The sequence below is a fragment of the Lates calcarifer genome, linkage group LG7_1, assembly GCF_001640805.2.
Source record: "Lates calcarifer isolate ASB-BC8 linkage group LG7_1, TLL_Latcal_v3, whole genome shotgun sequence".
Lineage (NCBI taxonomy): Eukaryota > Metazoa > Chordata > Actinopteri > Centropomidae > Lates > Lates calcarifer.
In genome coordinates this window covers 3,388,803-3,409,890 of record NC_066839.1, presented here as the reverse complement: position 1 = coordinate 3,409,890, position 21,088 = coordinate 3,388,803, and the positions used below count along the sequence as shown (strand labels likewise).

Sequence of the window (21,088 nt, the reverse complement as noted above, 5' to 3'; positions counted from 1 at the left end):
CTCATGAGAGCTTTTCAGATGAAGAAGCCTCATTCATCGCTGCCTGAATATCGCTGATGAAGATGCTGAGCCGTGACAACGGTCCTTCTGCTACTTTCCAACTGATCTCAGATGAGCTACAGAGTTTGAAGATACTGGGATTTGTTCTTTGTTTTGTCTACAAGTAATTAAACAGAGAAACTAAGTGGATGTAATTTAAATATGCAAATGACCACCACAGTGAGCCTTCCTGTTACATTTCTGGTTTTCCTTTTAAGTCTTGGCTTTGTTCCAGGCCTCTTCAACACTTCCCTCGTCTCTGGGATTCAGTGACTCAGCAAGTCAACCACTTTAATGGTGCAAGATGTAAGTTTCTGCTATCGCTACCTTAGCATTAACAGGTTCAGCCATCGTTGAGGTTAGAATATATCCTCTGGGCAGCTCTACTTCTTCATCCTTTATCGGACTGAGGGCAAACTGGACGCAACAGTGACTCATTATCAGTGGGGCTAGCTGGTTAGCGTGCTAACTTCAGTAGAAGAAAAGAAGTAGTAGATCCAGGAGCAAAACATTGGTGTTGCTTTCCACCGCTGGAGACAGGTCTTAGCGAATAAAGGAATGAAGTTTGATGCTGAACTTGCAACGTTTCTTCTAGACTGAGAAGTAAACAGCTGTTAATGCTAACGTTAGCTATGTAGCGATAACAGAAAGAGGACTTTGACACAGCTCCACAGGTTGTTGTAAGTCCACTAATTGATATAACAAGTCTTCAGGCAACATATTTCTTAGATTATGGTGAAAAATGTTAAAGAGCAGGTTCATAATTTTTTGTAGTGGCCATAAGAGATCCCTTACTAGCATATTTCCAATATGCTTATTTCCTAATTCAGTGGGAAAATGTTTTTGGAAGTTTATCTGAAGCTAATTAAAGGCTCCAGTAGTCTGAGTAGGCCAATCAAAGGGAAGGGTGTCCTTCAAAGTTTCAGTCTTCCTACTGCAACTTCTATTTCTATTCCTCTGCAGCTCAGCAAGGAAACACTGTCCAACAAATGTCATACTACAAACACTATAGCTGCTTGATTCGTGTAGCTAACTTAAGTTTATCTCCAGCAAGAAAAACCTGTGTCAGTGTTCCTGTTTTTGTTTTCTATGTAACTGCTTCAAGTGACCACTTCAGATGTTGCAGTACTGGTGTTTAGACTCGATCATCAGCCTGTTCCTGCTGTGTGATGTGTGCTGTACCTTGGCCAGGTGGAGGTGGGTCTCGGTCAGAAGGTCGGGGTGATGTTTGGCCACCAGGCGAATCACGTCGTCGAACATCCGGTTCTTCTTGTACATGGTGATGGCGAGGTCAGGCTGCTTCACTGTGGCAAACAGCCTGTAATGCACACACACACACACACACACACACACACACACACACACACACACACAGCGAAGAGCTGTTTTTTTTAATGACATGTGGGCGTCAAAGACATGAGACAGGACTTTATAAAGACTTGAGGTCTGAGGTACCACCTTGCATTAGGAAATCAGTCTAGAAATAATGGAAAGTCAGACAGCCGAGTCAAAACAGAGGCTGAAATTACCACCTGTCAACTGTCAGATGCTGTTTCCATTATTTCTCTTGCTGTAACTGAGGTCAGAGATGACTCCAAGCATAGTCATGTTAGCTAAGCTCACTTCATTTTCATGCCTCCAGCAGCCGATGATGAAACAAATGACTATAAATACAGAGATCTGCATTTACCTCTCAGCCTCTTTGAACTTCCCGTCTCTCTCCAGCTCCTGAGCTCTGCTGATGTACAGAGCCATAACTTCCTCCTCTGTCATACACTTCACTGCCAACTGTAAAGAAAAACCATCAAACAACAACAGCAGCCTTCATTATTTCTCTGAATTACCCTTCTAAATAACACCTCAATCAGTTTTACTTATTGTTCTGACCTTATGAGCCTCCTCCCAGCGTCCTGCTGTAGTGTACATGTCTATGGCGTCTTTAATGTGACCTCCTTTCACGAACAGTTGTTCTGCCACCTACAGCCCACAAACACAACATACAGTCAGAAAATCTAAAATAAAATGTGAAATTTTGCAATCTTGGAATGTGCGCCTGAAAATAAAAAACTTGTTAACCTTTGGATTTGTAAACAGGTAACAAATTAAGGCTTAAGTCAGTGCACTATTTACAGAATCTAAAGAGGGTTCTAGCAGTCCTTTATGAGGTCCTACTGGTTTTAAAAAAGGGTTATAAGGATCATTTAGGATGTTTTAGTGGTTGATGGGAAGGTTCTAGATGTCCTTAAGGTTGTTCTAGGGGTTATTAGAAGGTTTAAGAGGTCACTGAGGAGGTTGTACAGATGGTTTTAGGTTTTATTAGTCATTAAGAAGGTTCTAGAAGAAGGTCCTTTACAATATTGTGATGGTCAGTGAGAAGATTTTTCATGTAGTTTAGGAAGTTTTGGTGGGCAGTGACAAGGTTCTAGAGGTCCTTTTGATTCTTCAGGGGGATGTTAGGAAGTTGTAGTGGCCACTGAGGAGGTTCTACAGTTCCTCTAGGATTTTAAGGTTGTTTAAGAGGTTGTAGTTGTCCTTCAGAAGGTTTCCAGTGGGCCTTTTTGGATTTTGGGGGTCCTCTAGGTAGCTTAACCTAAACAGTGTTCCCCAACACCATCAGCAAAAAACAAATAAAGGAATGTCCTTCTTTTCCTTTATTTGTCCCCCATCTGCACAGAAAATGAGCTCTGGAACAGCCACCTGTATGAGCAACAACATAAAGTGTAGGGTGATTTGTTGCCACAGTGTGTAACTGTTGAGAGGAGGAAGAAGGAAGCGGTCACCTCTTCAATGTGAACAGATTTTTGCTGCATAAAGCCAAGAGATATATTCAATTCAACCTGTAATAACACCATCGTCAGTGGAACAAATGCATGTGCTGGTGGTCCGTCTGCTCTGATTAAAAAACGTTTAGTCATTGTTTTTGCTGGATAATTTTTTTCTATTGAAAACACAGGTATGAGCTTCCTTCATTGTTTTAGTTTAGCACTGAAATTTCACTTTCCTGCATCTTCCACAACTTTGGAGAGCAAAGAGCTTGTTATCTTAATTACTTTTTCTGTGAATATGCCCATGGAGCAAACAGACTGAAATAGCCTGCTATTTTCAGAGGCTGGCAGTCTGTGGAGGCTGTTTGGCTCAGCTGAGCTCATCAGAATAAGCAGAGCGCACTGCGCTTCGCCACTATCATCTCTCTTCCTTTTTCCTATTCTTTGTATTTATACCAGATTTCTCTCCTTCTCTTCCTCATTTCAACACATCCTGTATTTTTGGTAGTTAGGCAACTATTAAAACGACTGTCACAGCCGTCCAACTTGTCATTAATGCCAAAGCACCCTTGAGCAAACAGCCCACGCTGCTCCACAGAGACGGCACTAAAGTTGATCCTGAGCTCTGACTCTCTGGTAATAATGTGTATGTGTGTACAGAGTTTTGTGTGTATATGTGTGTCATGGCTGACTGTATATATATATATATATATATCCCTGAGAGGTGTGCAGAAATTAATTGCCAGTGGCAAAATGTCACTGCCTACTTTATCCCTCTGGCTGTCTCCATCGTGCTGTCCTGTGTGGTACTGTGCGCAAAACCAGCCTCATGTGTTAACCGAACCACAAAACCAAATGTACCAGTGTTCATGCTGGCATATACAGAACAGTAGTTTTATGAGGTAAGTATAAAAGTCAAAGTGATTATATCAGAGAGCCAATTAAGAAAAGTCACCAAAGAGCAACATTATCATTCATTTAGAGTCTTGTTTCTGGTCACCTGATAAATATAAATCTAAGTTTCACTTTCCATTTAGCTGCGTCTTTGGTCTGCACCTTACACATAAAAAAATATGTTACTCTTCAGCTGCTGATTGCTACACTAATGCATGCTCACCACCTGGTCTCTAACTGTGTCTGTCTGTTGGTTTATCTGAGCTTTTTCTCTGAAACCGCTGCTGATGGATATGTGGCTGATGAGTGGTGAGACTGAACCAGAGCAGGAAAGTTGTGGACTTGACGACTAAACAATGAGCTGAAAGATGCTAAAATCCTCTGTAGAGCTGAGAGGAAACTGCAGAGTCATGTGATAACGATCATCATTCTCGGTGAGCTCATGGCTTGTTAACATAAAGATAGATTTGTGCAGCTTTTCCAGCTAAGGTTTCTGAATCTTCCTTCTCTTGTTGTCCTCCACAAGCTAACCAAACAAGTCCACCCTCAGTGGAAAATAAGAATGAGCCAAACAAAAATCAATCTCCTGGTGCAACTGTGGCCAACACTTACATCAGCTGATGTGTTAAACTACCACAGGTAAGAAACCAGAAATATCTGGTGCACAGATTTCTGTTCCTGGTGAGCAGAAAAACACACTTTTCTGGAAATATGTTTTTATAAATTGGAGTTATATTAAGCTGTTATCAAAGGGACTCCAGTGCTGGAAAGTAACTAAGTATATTTACTTAAATACTAAAATAAAAACTGTGCATGCAGGACTTTTACTTGTAACAGAGTATTTCTATACTGTAGTACTGCTACTTTTGATCAAGTAACTGATCTGGATAGGACTTCCACCAGCAGCTGCCCTCCCCTCTCACCTCATAGTCCTGCATGGAGGCGTAGTACTGAGCTATCTTCACGTAGTATTTCCCTGCCGACGAATCCTCCTGTAACTCCAGGATGTGGACGGCTTTCTTCCACTGACGAGCTGCGATGGCCGCCTCGATGGCTTTCAGGGAGCAGCTAAATACAAAACAACACGTACATTTCACTTCGCTTGTGTATGAGTGAGTAAATTTTCATGCTATATCTCTTGAACTGTGGATTATATGTTGTGTCAGTGACAACAACAAAATGGACAGACAGCACTTTGGTTGAGTTATATTCAGTAATTTAAGATTAAAGTAAAGATTAAAACTTTACTGGCAGTAGAAATTATCAGCTGCAGTATTTTTAATTTGTGTCTATGGAGAGTTTTAGCTTCCCACAGTCAATATTCATTTTCAGAGGATTTTTTAAACTTGGAGAGAATCAAAATCTGGCTGCTGATTACCTGTCTTTATTTGGTATTTTTTGGGCATTACTAAAGCCACATTTAAAGATGTCTCTTCTCATCTCTCTTTCATGGCCCTGGTGATGATTTAAAGAATTGTTGGCCATCTCTGTTGGACTGTTTTTTTTTTTTATGTGTTATCTTTCCTCCTCTCCATCTGTCCATATCTTTGTCTCTTCAGTCCTCTCTCTCTCTCTCTCTCTCTCCATCCCTCCTCTACACTACATACCCGGCTTCAATGAAGTGGTTGATGGCGGCGTCCATCTGTTTCTGCTGGACGAGGTAGTCCCCCCAGGCCTCCTCCAGTTTCACCACCTCGGCAGGGAAGGCGAGACGAGCCAGCTCCACCGCTACAGGAAGCAGGAAGGAGAAACTTTATATCCAAACATATAAAAACAATATGTCTGCCATATAGTATACTACCTACACTCAACTCAACAACATCCAGTTGTTGTCTTATCTCTTTTTGCCTGAGATAAGATGCATATCTGATACTTTTAGGGCAGGGAATCCATGATATATCTAATTCGTCTGTGTCTTTAAACTCCATTATTGTCCAGAAACCACTAAAACAAACCAGTGACCTCCTCCTGGGCTCAGGAGGTGGAGCAGGTTGCCCACTAATCGCAGTGCTTCAATCCCCAGCTTCTCCAGTCTGTATGCTGAAGTGTCCTTGGCCAAGATACTGAACCACAGATTGCTCCTAATGGAGTACTGTGGGTGTGTTAGAGCGCTGTATGAATGTATGTGTGTGAAAGCGTGAATGTGACCTGTAGTGTAAAGTGCTTTGAGCGGTCGATGTGACTGGAAAAGCACGGTACACACACACACATATTGTAGCTTATTTTGACTCAGTCTCACATCTCAAGTCCTGCTGGAGCTGAAAATACCCTCCAACAGATTACACCACTTTCAGTAATGTTTGCTAAAAACTATAGTAGCCAGTTGATTTATGGAGTTCTTGAGACTTTAAAAAAGAAAACTGTTGTTTTTAAAACTTTTTCTTTAACGATTTACATCTGCAACAAACAAGTTTTGACCAAATGGAGTAAAACTCTTGTTTTTTTCTCAAGATTTGTTGACAACAATGGAAATATATAATAACACTGTTTAAAAATAGCCACTGAAAACAGGTGTATACACGCTACAGAGCTGCTGATTTACCTTTCCTGAAGGCACCTCCTTTGCAGTAGCACTCCAACGCTCTCTGGTTGTTCCTGATCTTCTCATACAGATCTCCCGCCTGCTCAGAGGAGACAGAAACAGAAATTTTGGCTACTGCAAGTTAAAAAATCACTCATAACCTGCATCTATATCAACCTTCATACATCAAAATTTAATGAAACCCTACACCAGCAGGGATACAGCAACAAATTTTTTCTGAGGTTTTGTTGTCTCTTTCCAAGCCTTGTTCTCACCTGTTACATAAACACAGATGGCTATAAAAAAAGAGAATTGAGTTCTCAGAGACAAACAGCTACAGAAAAAGACACAGAGAAATAGCAGACAGATGGAGAGGGACAGAGTGTAAAACTGAAAAAAACTAAGAAAACTGTTGTTCCTCTATTGATACCTCTCCTCTCCTGGCATCTGTTAGGAGAGGGGAGGAAGATGAGCCGAGGTGGGAAGACAGAGGTAAAAAAGTAAGAACAGAAGAGGAGAAAGAATAAATTTTATATAAACCTCTGTTAGTTGAAGACAGAGAGTTATGTAGAGTCCACTCACCCTCTCATAAAACTCTCCCTTGATGAGACTGGAGGCGATGCGACTGACAGTGTCGCTGTTGTTGGTGATCTCCGGCCGGCTGATGGCCAGGCGGGCAGCTTTAGCCGGGAGCCCGGCCTTCAGGTAGAGGTTGATGGCACCCTGGAAGTCTCCCTCGTTCTCCTTCACCTCGCCGGCCTTCTCGTCCTGACCCGTCTCCGTCAACCACTGGTAATAATTCCCACGCAGGCTGTCCAGCTCCGGGTGACCCTGCAGAGTGGAGTTGTTTAAAGTTAGATACAGGTTCAAATCTACAGCTGTAAGTCATTCCAGTCATTTATTTAGCAAAAATTACAAACATTTGAAAACGTTGCAGTGTGCGATGATGAAAAGTGTGAGTACAGTCAGTTCATTATTACCTTGGCTTCAGCTACAGCAACGCAGTCATCCCACATGTGGAGCTCCTGGTACATCTCTATGGCTTCATCAATGGCATTCTGCAGAAAAATATCTCAGTTAATCCTGAAAAAATGTTAGTTATATGTTTGTTATAAAATCTGAGACAGTGACGTCCATATGTTGAATAAAATCTGAGGAGACTGATTTTATTTTACATGATGTAAAACAGAGTGTGTGTCACTGACCTGCTCCATGTAGTACATCTCAGCCAGTTTAAAGTTCTTATCCAACATGGCCACACGGGCTTGGACTTGGTAAAACGCTGTCCCATCTCCTCCCTAAACAGAAGAGACACACAGATTAAAACATAAACATTCAAAACACTGAGCTGTCATTTTGTTCTGTGCAACAACAGATTGTAGTTTATTACAAAAACATAAAAGTTTTACAGCATCTGAAGCTGTGTTTGTGCATTTTCAGTACAGATAATACATAAAATCTGAGTTGGAGTTTGTACACAGAGATCAATACAAGTGACTAATTTCTTTCTGTAAACTGTAAAGCAATCGCTGAAATTCAACTAAAATGAATTTCATTAATATTGATTTTCCATTTCTGCCATGAGAGGCATAAATCTTTAAAACAAATAATGAATTATTCAGAATCTGCTGCATGAAAACGGTCAAATTTAAAGCAACTGAATATCAGTGGAGAATGTTATTAATCAGTATCACTCTAAACTCTTCTGGTCTCTTGTATTTAGTCAGTGTGGAGATGTCAGGATGTGACTGTGCTGATCTGAAACGCACCATTTCATCGGACACTTTGTCGGCAATCTGGTTCGTTTGGTGGAGGAAACGAACTGTCGAGACGTCACCGAGTGCAGCAAAACACCTATAAAACAACAGAGAAAGGAAAACAGAGAGAGAGAGAGTGAGCAATTAAAGAGGAGAGAAAGAGGAAAGAGTGAAGGACACATTCATTGCAGTGAAAGTTTAAGGTAATACTGGTCGGTCAAAGCTCTGGAAAACCGCTCACTTAATGAACTGGGATAAATTAGAGCTTTTGTCTAATTAGCCTTTAGATACGCTGCAGTCTGAGGGGCTGAGAAATGAAAAGGCACATCTTAGCGTTTGGCCACTTTATTACCAACTCTCTCTGAACAGTTGCATCAGATTAATGAACAAGTCATGAAAGAAAAAAAAGTTAAGGAAAAAAAAAAACTCCCTCTGTCTGACTCTTTTTCTCGCTTCCCGCCCTCATTAACATCACTTCCCCTCCCTCATTAACATTACCCACTCCAGACAAAACCATTTCTTTCCCCGATTTCATGATTTATGCAAATCAAGCTGATGCCTAACGAACAGAGTATGCATTATTAATGACACAGAATTCAAATTTGAAAAGTTTCTCAAAACAGAGAGAAATAAAGATGGAGAGAGGGAGAGAAAATGCTTATGATAGAAAATTTTAAAACACTGTCTTTGATGATTAATGAAGTTAGAGGGGGAGGTCGGGCAGGGACGAAGCCATCTGCTGTGTGTGTGTGTGTGTGTGTGTGTGTGTGTGTGTGTGTGTGTTTTATTTTCTTCCTTCCAGGTGATGAAGGTGCCCTTGTTGTCTCCATTTTCTCCAGTCTCGAAGATAAGTCTCAGTTACAATGAAGACTGATACAGAATTTAATTAGTTCAGAGACACGACCATAAGTTTGAAAGGGCTTTGTGTGTGTGTGTGTGTGTGTGTGAGAGAGAGAGAGAGAGAGAGAGAGAGAGAGTGTGTGTGTGTGTGTGAGTGTGTGTGTGTGTCTCCTTGCTGACCTTTCTGCAATGTGCAGCTGGCGTGCCTCCAGAGCCAGCTTGCTGAGCGTCTTCCACATGGCTTCAGTCTCTGGTGACATCTCCAGAGTCTCCAGGAATGCTGTGGCTCTGTGCGCGCACACACACACACACACACACACACACACACACACACACACACACACACACACACACACACACACACACACACACACACACACACCGTGGAGCTGAGTCAGGAGAGGCCATAACACAAGACAGGACAGAACTGACGATTTCACCGAAAGCAGCAGAGCGGCAGCAGTGAGTTGTGTATCGATTACACAAACCTGGGTTCAAGCTACAGTGTCAGCAGCACACATCTGCTCTGCCTCAGTGCCTTTGGGCAAAACACAAGAAGGCATAAGATACTGAAAAGTCAGCAGCAGGGTTGACGTGGTGTTATGGAGATCACAGGGAAGAGTTTTTGTGGCACTGGTTTTTGATCACTTATTGTAGTGTTTTACACCTGAATTGATGTCTTAACCTTTACTTTATTATTATCACCAGTCTAACTACAGAGGTTTTTGGTCTATAGCTCGTCTAGTCTGGTCTGAATGAGGGGAAAAAAAACGGCGAACTCACCCTGTTTTGTTTGGTTTGACAAATCAGAAGCTGTATATTAAATAACTTTAGGGTTACTCTAGTCCAGATTAGAGTCTTGCAGATTTTGTGATACAATTGAACTGTGAGGTGAAGGGGAGGCAGTTACTCTGAGTGGACAAGTCTGGGTATCTTAATATGTTATCACCATGACTGTGGAGAGACAGTTCAGTTCACCGAGTTCAAGTTAGAACTTTTTAATACCACACAGGAAATGATTTAACACCTGTGTCGGGACCAAACAGCTAAAGTATGATTGTATGATGGAAGAACAGCTGGAAAAGCAGCAGGAATGATATAACCTAGACTTTTTATATCACATTTTTTCAGTACTTCACAGCAGTATATAACAAGAATTCCTAGTGATAAAATTAACTGAATTCATGCAACCTAGATCCAAATAAGTTGCAGAAAATGGACGGATGGATTTACTCATTAAACCTCATTTAAGTTTGTGGTGAAGTCTACATTTAAGACTTTTGTAAATTAAATTTAAGCTCTTTTAATACCTTCTATGGCTTTTTTGAGGAAATTAACTTCAGTAGTTTTAAGACTTTAAGACCTGCAGATGTCCTGTCTGACCTGTGGTTGTTCTCTTATCAGAAAGAATGTAATTAAAGATACAAGCAGCAGAAATCCTCTTGAAAGGTGGTGGAGGCCTCATTTTGTCTGACAGAGTTCAGAGTGAAGAGTTCAGCTGCTGCTCCTCCAAAATGAGAGAGGTCAGTTATAACAACTTAGGCATCTGATAAGGAGCTTCCACAAGAGCTCGGTTTTGGAGGTGTTCAGATCACGACGCGATGAAGGGATGGATTAAGTCTCCCAGCTGGCCTGGGAGTGCTCAGGAAACCCTCGAGAGGAGCTGGAGGAAGCTGCTGGATAAAAGGACATCTGGCCTGTTCTGCTCGCCCTGCTGTCGCTGAGACTCTGACCCAGAAAGGCAGCAGGAAGACAGACGGATGGACGGACGTTCAGACTGTATCACAAACTTACCTGTCGTAGTCTCCATCATCGACAGCGGTACCAAACTCGATGAGGCCTTCGTCCAGCGTGTACGTCACCGCGTTGACGCCCTCTGTCACGATCACGTCTGTCTTTCCGTCAGCTCTTTCTAGATCCACGATGTCTCCCTGACAAAGACAGGTGAAACTCATTTAAACCTGAATTAGAGGCAGACATGCTGCAGAGGTGAAGGTTAACTAAGTGCATTTACTGAAGTGCTGCACTTCATACTAAATTTTATCCTCCTCCTCCTCCACTGTATTTTAGAGGGACATTTTGTACTTTTTACGCTGCTACTAACAACTTTAGTTACTTTTTACTTTACAGATTAAGATTGTACATACAAAGACCTGATCATCTTATAGATTAAACTACACAGCAGCATGTGACAGAACTGAAGGTGATATGGGACGTAGAGCTGAGAGGTGAATTGATGAGGTTGTGGGTCAATTGTCAGAGTGAAAACTGACCAAAAAGATCTTTAACTGGGATCGTGGACACAGTCACGAGAGGTCACGGTAGTATTTTCCATTGTTGATATGAATTGAATCTTTAGGAATAACTTATAGTGTAAGATATACACAGTTAAATATAAGTTATTAAAGGTTTATAAAGAGGATTGGAAACAGGAAAGACACCATTCCTGAAGAGCAATGTTTGTGTGTATATAAAAATTTGTTATGTAGCCATCAAGGTCATTGTTCAGGGTATTATATGTGCTCATATGGGTAGGGCACTTTTTATAATAATAAAACACTCACAGGGGCCAAATCTCTAATTAATATTTTTTGATACTTTAAGTAGATTGTTATTTACATACTTTTACTTAGGCAACGCAGTAGTTTTACTTGTAATGAAGCATTTTTACAGTGTTGCATTTGTACTTTTACTTGAGTAAAGAGTCTGAATACTTCCTCTACCCATGGGGTGTTGTATTTATTAGTTAGCTATTAGCTCTAATGAGTGAACTCTCACTAAACACACTGCAAAAAAAATCAACACATTTTAAAAAAAACATACTGTAAACTGCACAACAGCAATAATTTGTCCGTTTTCCCAAGTGCACCCATGTGAGAGCCTGCTCTGCCTGGTGTTTTATTATTAATGAGAACACCAGTGAGTGTTCCACAAGCAAGTTTCCAAAACTTGTGCCTGCCCAGGGCAACGAACTGCTCCAGGACAGCAGCATGAAAAAAGAAAAAAAACACTTGCTCAGTCGGCTTTACAGGGAGCACAGAAACACACAGCTCGAGGAAAGTAAAAGTCAAAACGTGGTTTGGGTATAAAAACCGGAAACTATTAAAAAATATATAATATCACCACCAAACTTTGTCAAAACAACCATCGGAGTTGGTGCAGAGACTGAAAACACCCAGAGTGGTCTGACCACTCGTTAATTGTTATTTAAACTGGGATTGTGGAGCAGAGAAGGATGAAATACGCAGCCTCATAGAGATGTTTCCATTTCCTCCACTCACACACACAAAGAGGACAAACCCTCACCTTGATTGGGAACATGGTGATGCTCTCTGGGCTGTCGATACTGTACCAAATGCAGAGGTTTCCCCTGTTCTGGGCGACCACTACGTCACTGCCGGGCACCCACTGGACGTAGGAGCAGAAACTCAGCACTGTGGTCTTTACGCCGCTCTCTATGTCGTACAGATGGAGCTGAGGAAGAAAGGAAGAAGGAGGAAGTGTGTGATTTTGCTGGAGTGGAACCACTTCAATGCTCTTTAAAGAAAAAACGTTGCCAAAAGAAACAAGGCAGATTTTATTTGTGCTTTAGCTGAGACAAGACAGATTTACAAGTAAACACAGTGATTGTCCTTATTTTCCAATTCTCTGTCCCAGAACAGTAAAGTTTACATCAGCATACTTAAACTCCTTTGGCTTGAAGCGAGTTGATTAATTCCCACCAGCGCCATGTGAATACTCCTGATGAGTTGAGATTATGTAGATTCTATAAGCTCCAATGGCTCCCGCAGCACTTAATATGTATGTGTGTGCGTATGAGAGACCGCCCGCTGTTGTAATCAGCTACCTTAATATCTCCACCACCACCACCCCACCCCCACTGCCACCATTTTTAATAATGCTCCATCTATAGTTTCACCCTGGAGCTCAGCTCGCCAACTTTTAATGCAGTGAGGAAGAGCAGCCTGTTGATAAGTTCACTTGAAAGCAAGTTTAAATTAAAGAAACATTTGTTACACAACTGAACTTTTTATCATTTCTCAGTGGTGGAATGTGGGAAAAAGGAAATTAAATCGTCTAAATTTCTCAGATTCTTATTGATTAATTGACATTTAATTATATTTTCATCCAGTTAGGACGCCACTGTGATGTGCTCATGCACCATCTGTACTGAGGTGAAGGTTCCTGAAGGATTCCCAATTACCAGAGTTCTCCACGTCTTTGCCCCAAGGCTCGAACATCAAACTGTTTCATTACCCCGGGGCAACAACTGACAACAGCTTCCTGCCACTCTCAACCTGCACACATGACCCCTCAAACATATAATTACCACAATATTTATACCTTTTTTTAGTTTCTGTATCAATGTGGGAGAAGTAAAATGAATGACTGTTGACCTAAATCTAAAAAAAGACAAAATAAACTGGTAGAAATTCACTTAAATCTTTAGTTACTATGGGCAAAAGATGCTTTTGACAAGGCAGCTTGAAAATATTTTGTTCTTTAGGGTAAAAAAAAAATGTATTTCTCATTTCATCTCTGTATTTTATCAGTTTAATCATCAAGTGACTTCCAACCTAGCAGTGGGAACCAGAGGAGGGGCTGCGAAATACTTGACATGATAAAAAAGAAGAAAAAATGCAACAAGAAATTCTATTTGTTTTTCAGATCTTCCTCTATTCCTTTTTCGGGGTCAAAAGCCACAATGGTTGGCAACCACTGCAACATAAAAATACAATTTCACACCTGTCGTGGTTAATTTATGGCGCTCCCATGAGGCAAAGGGCTTCCACATTTATCCAGACTCACCATCATTCTACCTGGACATCCGAGATGGCTCCACACAGAAAGCCACAAGGCCTGTTTGGGGTGATGGACGTGGCTATAACTTTCAACATGCCCCCAGCAAGGAGAGATCTCTCTGCTTTACTTACTACTTTACTAATCATGGTCTTGTCTATCAATTTGCCCTCTCTGTCTTTAGGGATCTGTTTTCCACTCCTTTGCCCCCCGGGGGCGTGCTGAGGTTTCATTCTCACCCGCAGCTTCTTGTCCCTGAACAGCAGTTTGCGTCCGGTTTCGTTGAGCTCCAGCCAGTCAATCTTGGAGTCATGGCTGATGGTTCCCAGATTGTAGCCTTCGGCCAAGTCCACTGAGGAGGTGGATGAGTGGGGGAGGAAGAGAAATGATGGGTTAACTGAGCAGCTGTCAGACTGCTGGTGTGACAATGTATCTGTCTAAAATTGGCTTTTTATTCCAGATAAGATATCAACCAGTCATTTTATAATTACCCATGATTCTGTTAAGCAGAGCGAGCAGTTTCTCTACTTTAAAAACTAAACTGCACTGGGATCAAGTTGGTATTAGTCTGCTGATATGTGGGGCCTTTTTAATTAAAATGGGATATGGTCCACTCAGTGCAGGAAGCTTGGATGGAAATTATACCATTTGATTGATTATAAACTCCAATTAGTGTAGCTGTAGCAGTTTAGGAGTTTAATATTATGGTTAGCAATCATAGACAAAGGCTTGACCTTTGTGAAAATTAGCTCTCCGGCTCAGTCCCTGTGTAAAACAAGATAAACTAAATGACTCATCATCAGCATCTCACAATGTTCAGACGTCCTGTGTTGACTAACAAAAGCTGCAGATTGAAACTGTTCTCCAATCAAAGGCATTTCACAGCCCCACCGTACAAAATGGGCATGTTAAATCTGAAAAAGTTGATCAAAACTGATGACTCACTATTTCTTAGTCAGGTACTGAGAACTTTCCCTCACCAAGCTGTTCTTAGTTTTTAACAAAAAATCATCACCCAGTGCAGAAGCAAGACTACAAGACAGCTTTGTCTTAATGTCAGAAAATCCCATAAAAAGCATCCAAAGTCTGATATATATTTATCTAACTGTTGTCCAAAAACACATCACTGAGCTACACTGATGAGCTAGGTGACATTTTCCATCATTACCATTAACAAGGCCACTGTTTTGACTCACTCCCACATCCACCATCTTGCTGCTCTGAATACTCACCGGAGCTATAAATGTAGATTAATCTACCACTGATACCAGTCCACAACAAATACACTGTTTACTCCTGTTGGAGTGACATTTCCCAAATACTACAGCAAATGTCTGGTACTACGTCTAAAAACACTTTATTATTAAGCATGTTTTCCAGCAAGAAATATTAAAAACCTCAGTTTCTGTTTAAAAGTAGAGGCTGTTAAATTTCAATCTAGGTGTCAAATCAAAATTTAAATTACATCAGCGGCTGTAATAGCAGTCGGCACAGCCAGTCGGCAAACCCTTGTTGAGATGGGTGCTGCGTACCAAAAAATAGTTTTAGTATGTATTTGTTTGTTTGGGTGCTTTTTTTGTGAAATGCTCAAGTGAGCTTTTATTTACTGTATACTCACCAATAGCAATGGTCTTTATGTCAATCAGATAAGCTAGCTTCTTGTTGTCTTCAACTCCTCTCTGCTTCCTCTCGTTAAGTCGCACACTAGACACACAGACATATACACACTTTCAGCAAAGCACTAAAAAAAAAGCTGCAGTTCGTCATACTTGAAATCCCAGGATGCACCTGATCATGATGTTGTCATGCTACAGTGTCCAGCCAGAGGCGAGGAGCAGTCAGAGTGCTCTGAAACCTGCTCACCTCAACAGCAGTTGACCATTAGTCAGTCACTGAGGGACTGTCAGTCCTGACACTTTTGACAGGTCTGAATACATTAACATGGACGTGTGCTGTCGATCAGGCACCGGCTCTTCTACTGTAACCATACCTGGCATTTCTGCATGGCTCAATACTGCCATCTAATGGACACAACTGGGAACACATTTGAGTTGCCAGATACTGTTCTTGAATTTTAATTTGTGATTTTTCTATGTTTACCCTTCAGATCAGTTCAGTTTTACTCAGCAGGAATCTAGACACACTTTCATTTCCTCTTGTTTGTAACTCTCTCTCTACACGTCTGAGCCAACAGAGTCAACACACAAAGCTACACTTCTCACCAAAACCAAAAACAGAAGAGCACATTACTTCATTGGCTCCCTGTAAATTTTAGAATTGATCTGAAGATTTTATTGATGACTTTTAAGGCCCATTCTGGACTTGAGGTCGTCGGTCTTTTCTTTAGAACGACCTCCTTGAGGACGTCGCACTGGTGAGCACCTTGTCCTCTGCTTTCTCAGGGCTTTGCATCTGAAGTCACTTCTTAAATCCTATTTTTATCCCAAGTCATTCTCCTGATTCTTATTTTATTTACTGTTGCAATTATTTTGAAGTGTTAACTCATTTGTAGCACATATATTTCCTCACCACTGTTGTATAATTTTTAAATTAATTGTAATTGTTTTCTGTTGTTTGTTCTTAATTTCAATTTTGTCTTGTAAAGCACTTAGTAACTGTGTTTTGAAAGGTGCTGAATAATAAAGTTAATCATTATTACCCTTGGCGTAAGCAAGATTTATTCATTTATCAAACATTTTTCTATATCTAACAAAATTTTCCTTCCACTTATCTTGAACTGCTGAAATAATAACAGGTCAGCAGGTCAACATAAATATACTTAGTTTTACAATGTCAAAATGCAAAATCATCACTTAATTCATCAAGCTGTGTTAAGAAACTGTGAACCTAAATCATTGCTGAAACACTTCCTACTGAAGCATCTCAAATTTGTAATTTAGTTTGATAAAATGCCTGTTTATGTTCAAAATCATATTTTGTTACTTACAAATGAAAAACTGCAGTCTGACTGATCTATGTTTGTTCTTTGGAACCAGAAAAACCTGTTGAGGTGCTGCTCACACGTTAAAAAGGTGTGTTTATGTAATAATGTGTAACTGAACCTACCTGATGAGATGAGGGTTCATAAATTCAGTTCTGACCGAGCCCAGGATCTCATTGTTACTGTACTCCACCAGACTCAGCTCCCCGGCATTAAAAATCATGCACACCTGAAATTAAAATGCAAAAAAAAGCTGAACAGGGAGAGTAAAGCACAAGATGTGACAGGACCTGAAGGGTAACCTTCTTGGGGGAGTGAGCGACTGTAGCAGTGAAAATTATAGGCCTTTTGTACCCATTGGAAAATACCGTCTTCTTGTTAATATCACTGAACAACGGTCTCACACCAGCTTTTGTTTCTGTGTGTACTCACTGATTCATTTTCAAAGAAGAACTTTTCATTTCCCCCTGAACCAGGCCAAGGAACCTGAAAGAGAGGAGGCACAGTCGACACTTAAATTCAAAGTGTTAGAGCGATGCAATACTACAAATTATACAGTTATACAGGGGGTGAACATTCTGCCTTTATTTACTGTGAAAAGGAAACAAGTAACCATGTGTGTATGATATGTAACTGGAGAGATGGGGACACAAATCTGAGGCGGTGAACGGATTTCGTTTGTGCCGTCCAGAGTCATAAAAAACGACTGTTTCCAGTGTTGGACTGTGCTTTCCTGAAAATGTTTTATTGAATCTGTTCTTACTTTTCTTCTTTCAGTTGGTTTGGCTCACTTTCACTAAAGAACAGGAACCGTTTCACATGGTATCGTGAAAATGCGCAGTAAGCTTGCAGGGACAAATCTTAACAACCTTCCCGACCTATATAAGGTCAAGGCTCTGAACAAGGTCCAGAAAATTGTGGCTGACTCGAGCCACCCTCTGTTCAGGGAGTTTGTTTTGCTTCCGTCTGGTCACAGGTACAATCTGCCAAACTGCAGAACAAATAGATTTACAAACTCTTTTGTTCCTGCTGCAATCTGGTTTTTAAATAACTCACTGTGATTTTATCCTAAGACACTGTTTTTACCAGTTGGAACTTTTTATGTTTATTTAAGTTTTGTTGTACCCTGTTTCTATTTATTATTGTTAGAACCTTTATTTTTGTTTGTTGTTGGTTCAACCGTTATGATTTACTCTGATGGCTGCACATCATAACTGACTGACTGATTGCTTGTTTGACCTACAACCAAAAAAAAGAGTATTCTCTGTGAAGTTGGTGTATTATTCTCAATGCTTTGGGCATCACATTTGAAATGAGATCCATCTCAGTTGTATCAGAGGCAGATATTTAAAAAAGTCTTGGGTTACTGAGAAAATATGTGTTTTTTTGAAGTCGTACCTCACTCAGTTTATTTGTCAGCAGGTCTCCCAGCAGCAGAGTATCAGACGTGTGAGCCACCAGGAAACGATCTTTCCCCATGATCTTGACTTCCTCTATCTCGTAACCGTAGTAGGACTTCAGGACGACCCGGGTTCCTGTAGACAGGTTCCTCACTATCACCTAGAAGAGACAGGACACGTGAGGAAGTCCCTAGAAATTAAATTCACTGATGCAGCAACAAAACTACATAAACCATGTTCTTATATTCTCCTGCCTCTTTAAACACCTGCCAGTTCACTCAGTCTGGTAGAAAATCAGCTCAACAGACTCAATCAAGAAAACAAATTTAAAGTTGTTTAAGAGGGAAAATGTTCATTAACTCTTTGACTGGGAAATCTAATTATGCCTCAGCTACTGTCTCAATTTCTCAATCACCATCTCGTCTATTTTAATTTGTATCTTATTTTTTCAAACCAATAAGAGCATGAAGTCGTGCTTTAATTAAACATAACTGAGTTTTCCGTCAATGAGAAAATTCAAGGTTCAGTTTTGGCCACAATTATTAATCAGTTTTGTTTCCAGCATTATTTTTTTTTTTTGCCAATTTGTATCCAAAGACAAGTGATTGTCAAAAATCACTGGTTATTTTTCTCCCAGTTTTTATGACTTATAGTGGAAATAAGATGATGTTGTATTTGTTCTCAGGTCTATATTTACATAGAGATTTAATACAAAATAAGAAATGTATGTATTTCCAGCAGATATGGTGCTTTCCTACACAAAATGTTGTTGGAAACCATCCAAATGAATATGAATGTAAGATGTGTCGCTCATTTTCATTCTGATTGTTTGGTTTGAACCCTTTTCTGATCCATGTAAACATTAATTAATTACAAAATCAGAAGATATTGGGGCAAACACTGGAACAAAAAGCTGGGTGATTGTTCCTGTTGTCCCTTTCTTAATTAGATACTGGCCTTTTTTTGCACTTGAATTAATTAAATCTAAATTATTGCTCTCCCACAATCAACTGAGCTATTTTCAATTTCATATCATCTGTTAATTGGCAAGTGAGAGCTGGATTTTCTTATTTAGTCCTATTTTTGTTCAGCTACAAATAACCACAGTTATATGGTGAAGACAACTATTCAATTCTCCTTTTTTTAATGTTTGCTGACTGTTTCTACCTGGCTCAGGCCGACATAGGTCATCTCAAACTTGTTCTTATAGATGGCTCTTCGCAGGCAGCAATCAAAGAGCTCCACTCCTCCACACAGTGTTCCCTGTCAAAACACACACACAATAAATAAATATATTAAAAGCAACATTTACAGATGTGTGTTTTCAGTTTGCTGCAACAGAGGATTTAAGTGGATTTCAATGCCATAATAAGCAGTTTAATATGAGAGTAAAAGGCAGACTAACAGGAGGTTAAAGTCACACTGAGGATTAAAATAACATATTTACAGCACAGAGGCGTGATCCGTCTTTCTTCCAGGCCAGGCTGGTGATGGTGTAGAGGTTGAGGATCTCTTTAGGTTTGGCTTCATCCCACACACCTCTCCTTGGAGCCCAGTTAAACACCCGCAACCTGGGCGAAGCATGGGGTAAAACTGAGTGTTAAACAAATAATCTGTGATACCAGAAACCACTTGCTATATGAAGAATGAAAGGTCCCATGATCAAGAATAACAAAGATCAGTCTCATATACTGTAACTGGTCCCTGAATTGTCCCTTTAAGGTGACAGAAGTCATGGTATAGACTGTACACTGACCGGTCATAGCTGCCGAACACCACAGACTGACCACTGGGGCTGGTGGCAGCCACAGTGAACTCCCTCTCTGTCCGGTCGCGGCTGTAGTCGAAGGTCTGCAGGATGTGACCCTCCCTGCCGTACGCCACCACCTTCTTGTCGCAGCCTCCCACCACAATGCTGTTCGCGCCCCAGGCCACGGCGTAGGGCGGGCACGGGTGCATCAGCAGCTTACCCTTTTGTCAGAGAGTGTGGTATATTGCAGCAACATGTTGAAAAATGTCTGCATGAGGAAAAGATCTAACAACAAATAATGATAATGTGTGAGGCTGTGGATACCTGAGACTCCCCTGAGCCTTCATCATCAAAGAAGTAACGCACAACTGTCCCGTCAGCGTGGCCGGACAGGATGCCTTTACCAGAAACACTGACACAGAGCAGAGATTTTACAAACAACACTCTCTTCTTTAAAACCTTACACTGGCTGGTTATAGTTACATATGAACATGTATCATGTATTTACTTGGATGCCAGTGACACAACACAGGACTCTGTGCCATAGATGGTTGAGGACTTGTTTGTCTGAGTGTTGGCGAGACGGACCTATGAAAAGAAAATGAAAAATAATTTTAAAAATTCATACAACATGGGAACTAACGGAGCTGTTTCCATATAATACAACAGCAATAAATACAACTGTTACTTTAACTCCAGTAACCAGAAGTGACTCACCTTTCCATCAACTAATCCATAAACAATTGCGTGTTCTGCAGGCCAAAGCAGGCGGGTCACAGAGCTCTGCAACACAGTGAATAAAATTAGATATTAGATTACATCACAGTAAGACTAAGTTACCAATCCTCAACTATATAACCTATATTTCATTATGTTTTCATCAATTTAACTGTTGCATCAGTGACAATATTTTCCCATTACACAAAGAAATATTCCCTGTTTATAGTTTGCTGTGCATCACAACTACAAACTCAAACTGGGAATTTCTTTTTGCAGCTTTGTTAAATTACTGCCTCTTTAACCACACTCTTCACAGCCTAAACACAATGTCTACACGTTTACTTACTGTCTGAACAAACTTGTTGCAAATGGCTTTCTTGTCCCCCCTAGAAGAGAAGATAACACAGATTAAAATGTGTTAGACATATGCAACAAAATCAGGTTTAATGTGGAAAGTTAAATAGGTAACAGGAAATTACCAATCCTCTCCGATTCTGTAGACAAAGATGATGTTGTCAGACTGGCCGATGGCGATTTTGGTGGAGTCCGGTGAAAACACCATGTCGTTGACAACATAGCTTTGTTTTCCGTACTGACAAAGATTACATTTAAATATTATTATAAGACACACAGGAAAAAAATCCAATAAAATTCCCACCAA

General features: G+C 40.6%; 1 protein-coding gene across 1 annotated transcript in view; it reads right to left on the bottom strand.

Moving 5' to 3' along the window:
• ift172 (intraflagellar transport 172) overlaps positions 1–21,088 on the bottom strand; it is a 35,240-nt gene that overhangs the window by 12,782 nt on the left and 1,370 nt on the right. Inside the window, exons 3-28 of the mRNA XM_018687340.2 lie at positions 20,907–21,019; positions 20,774–20,813; positions 20,425–20,490; positions 20,216–20,295; positions 20,032–20,119; positions 19,714–19,928; positions 19,405–19,528; positions 19,125–19,220; positions 17,956–18,117; positions 16,990–17,043; positions 16,683–16,786; positions 15,235–15,320; positions 13,856–13,968; positions 12,123–12,290; positions 10,611–10,747; positions 8,997–9,104; positions 7,989–8,073; positions 7,425–7,517; positions 7,200–7,277; positions 6,802–7,050; positions 6,241–6,319; positions 5,306–5,426; positions 4,622–4,766; positions 1,927–2,016; positions 1,730–1,827; positions 1,222–1,357 (exon numbers count right to left, since the gene is read on the bottom strand). Of these exons, the coding sequence (XP_018542856.1) occupies positions 1,222–1,357; positions 1,730–1,827; positions 1,927–2,016; positions 4,622–4,766; positions 5,306–5,426; positions 6,241–6,319; positions 6,802–7,050; positions 7,200–7,277; positions 7,425–7,517; positions 7,989–8,073; positions 8,997–9,104; positions 10,611–10,747; positions 12,123–12,290; positions 13,856–13,968; positions 15,235–15,320; positions 16,683–16,786; positions 16,990–17,043; positions 17,956–18,117; positions 19,125–19,220; positions 19,405–19,528; positions 19,714–19,928; positions 20,032–20,119; positions 20,216–20,295; positions 20,425–20,490; positions 20,774–20,813; positions 20,907–21,019 (2,928 nt within the window). The remainder of the gene's footprint in view (positions 1–1,221; positions 1,358–1,729; positions 1,828–1,926; positions 2,017–4,621; positions 4,767–5,305; positions 5,427–6,240; positions 6,320–6,801; positions 7,051–7,199; positions 7,278–7,424; positions 7,518–7,988; positions 8,074–8,996; positions 9,105–10,610; positions 10,748–12,122; positions 12,291–13,855; positions 13,969–15,234; positions 15,321–16,682; positions 16,787–16,989; positions 17,044–17,955; positions 18,118–19,124; positions 19,221–19,404; positions 19,529–19,713; positions 19,929–20,031; positions 20,120–20,215; positions 20,296–20,424; positions 20,491–20,773; positions 20,814–20,906; positions 21,020–21,088) is intronic.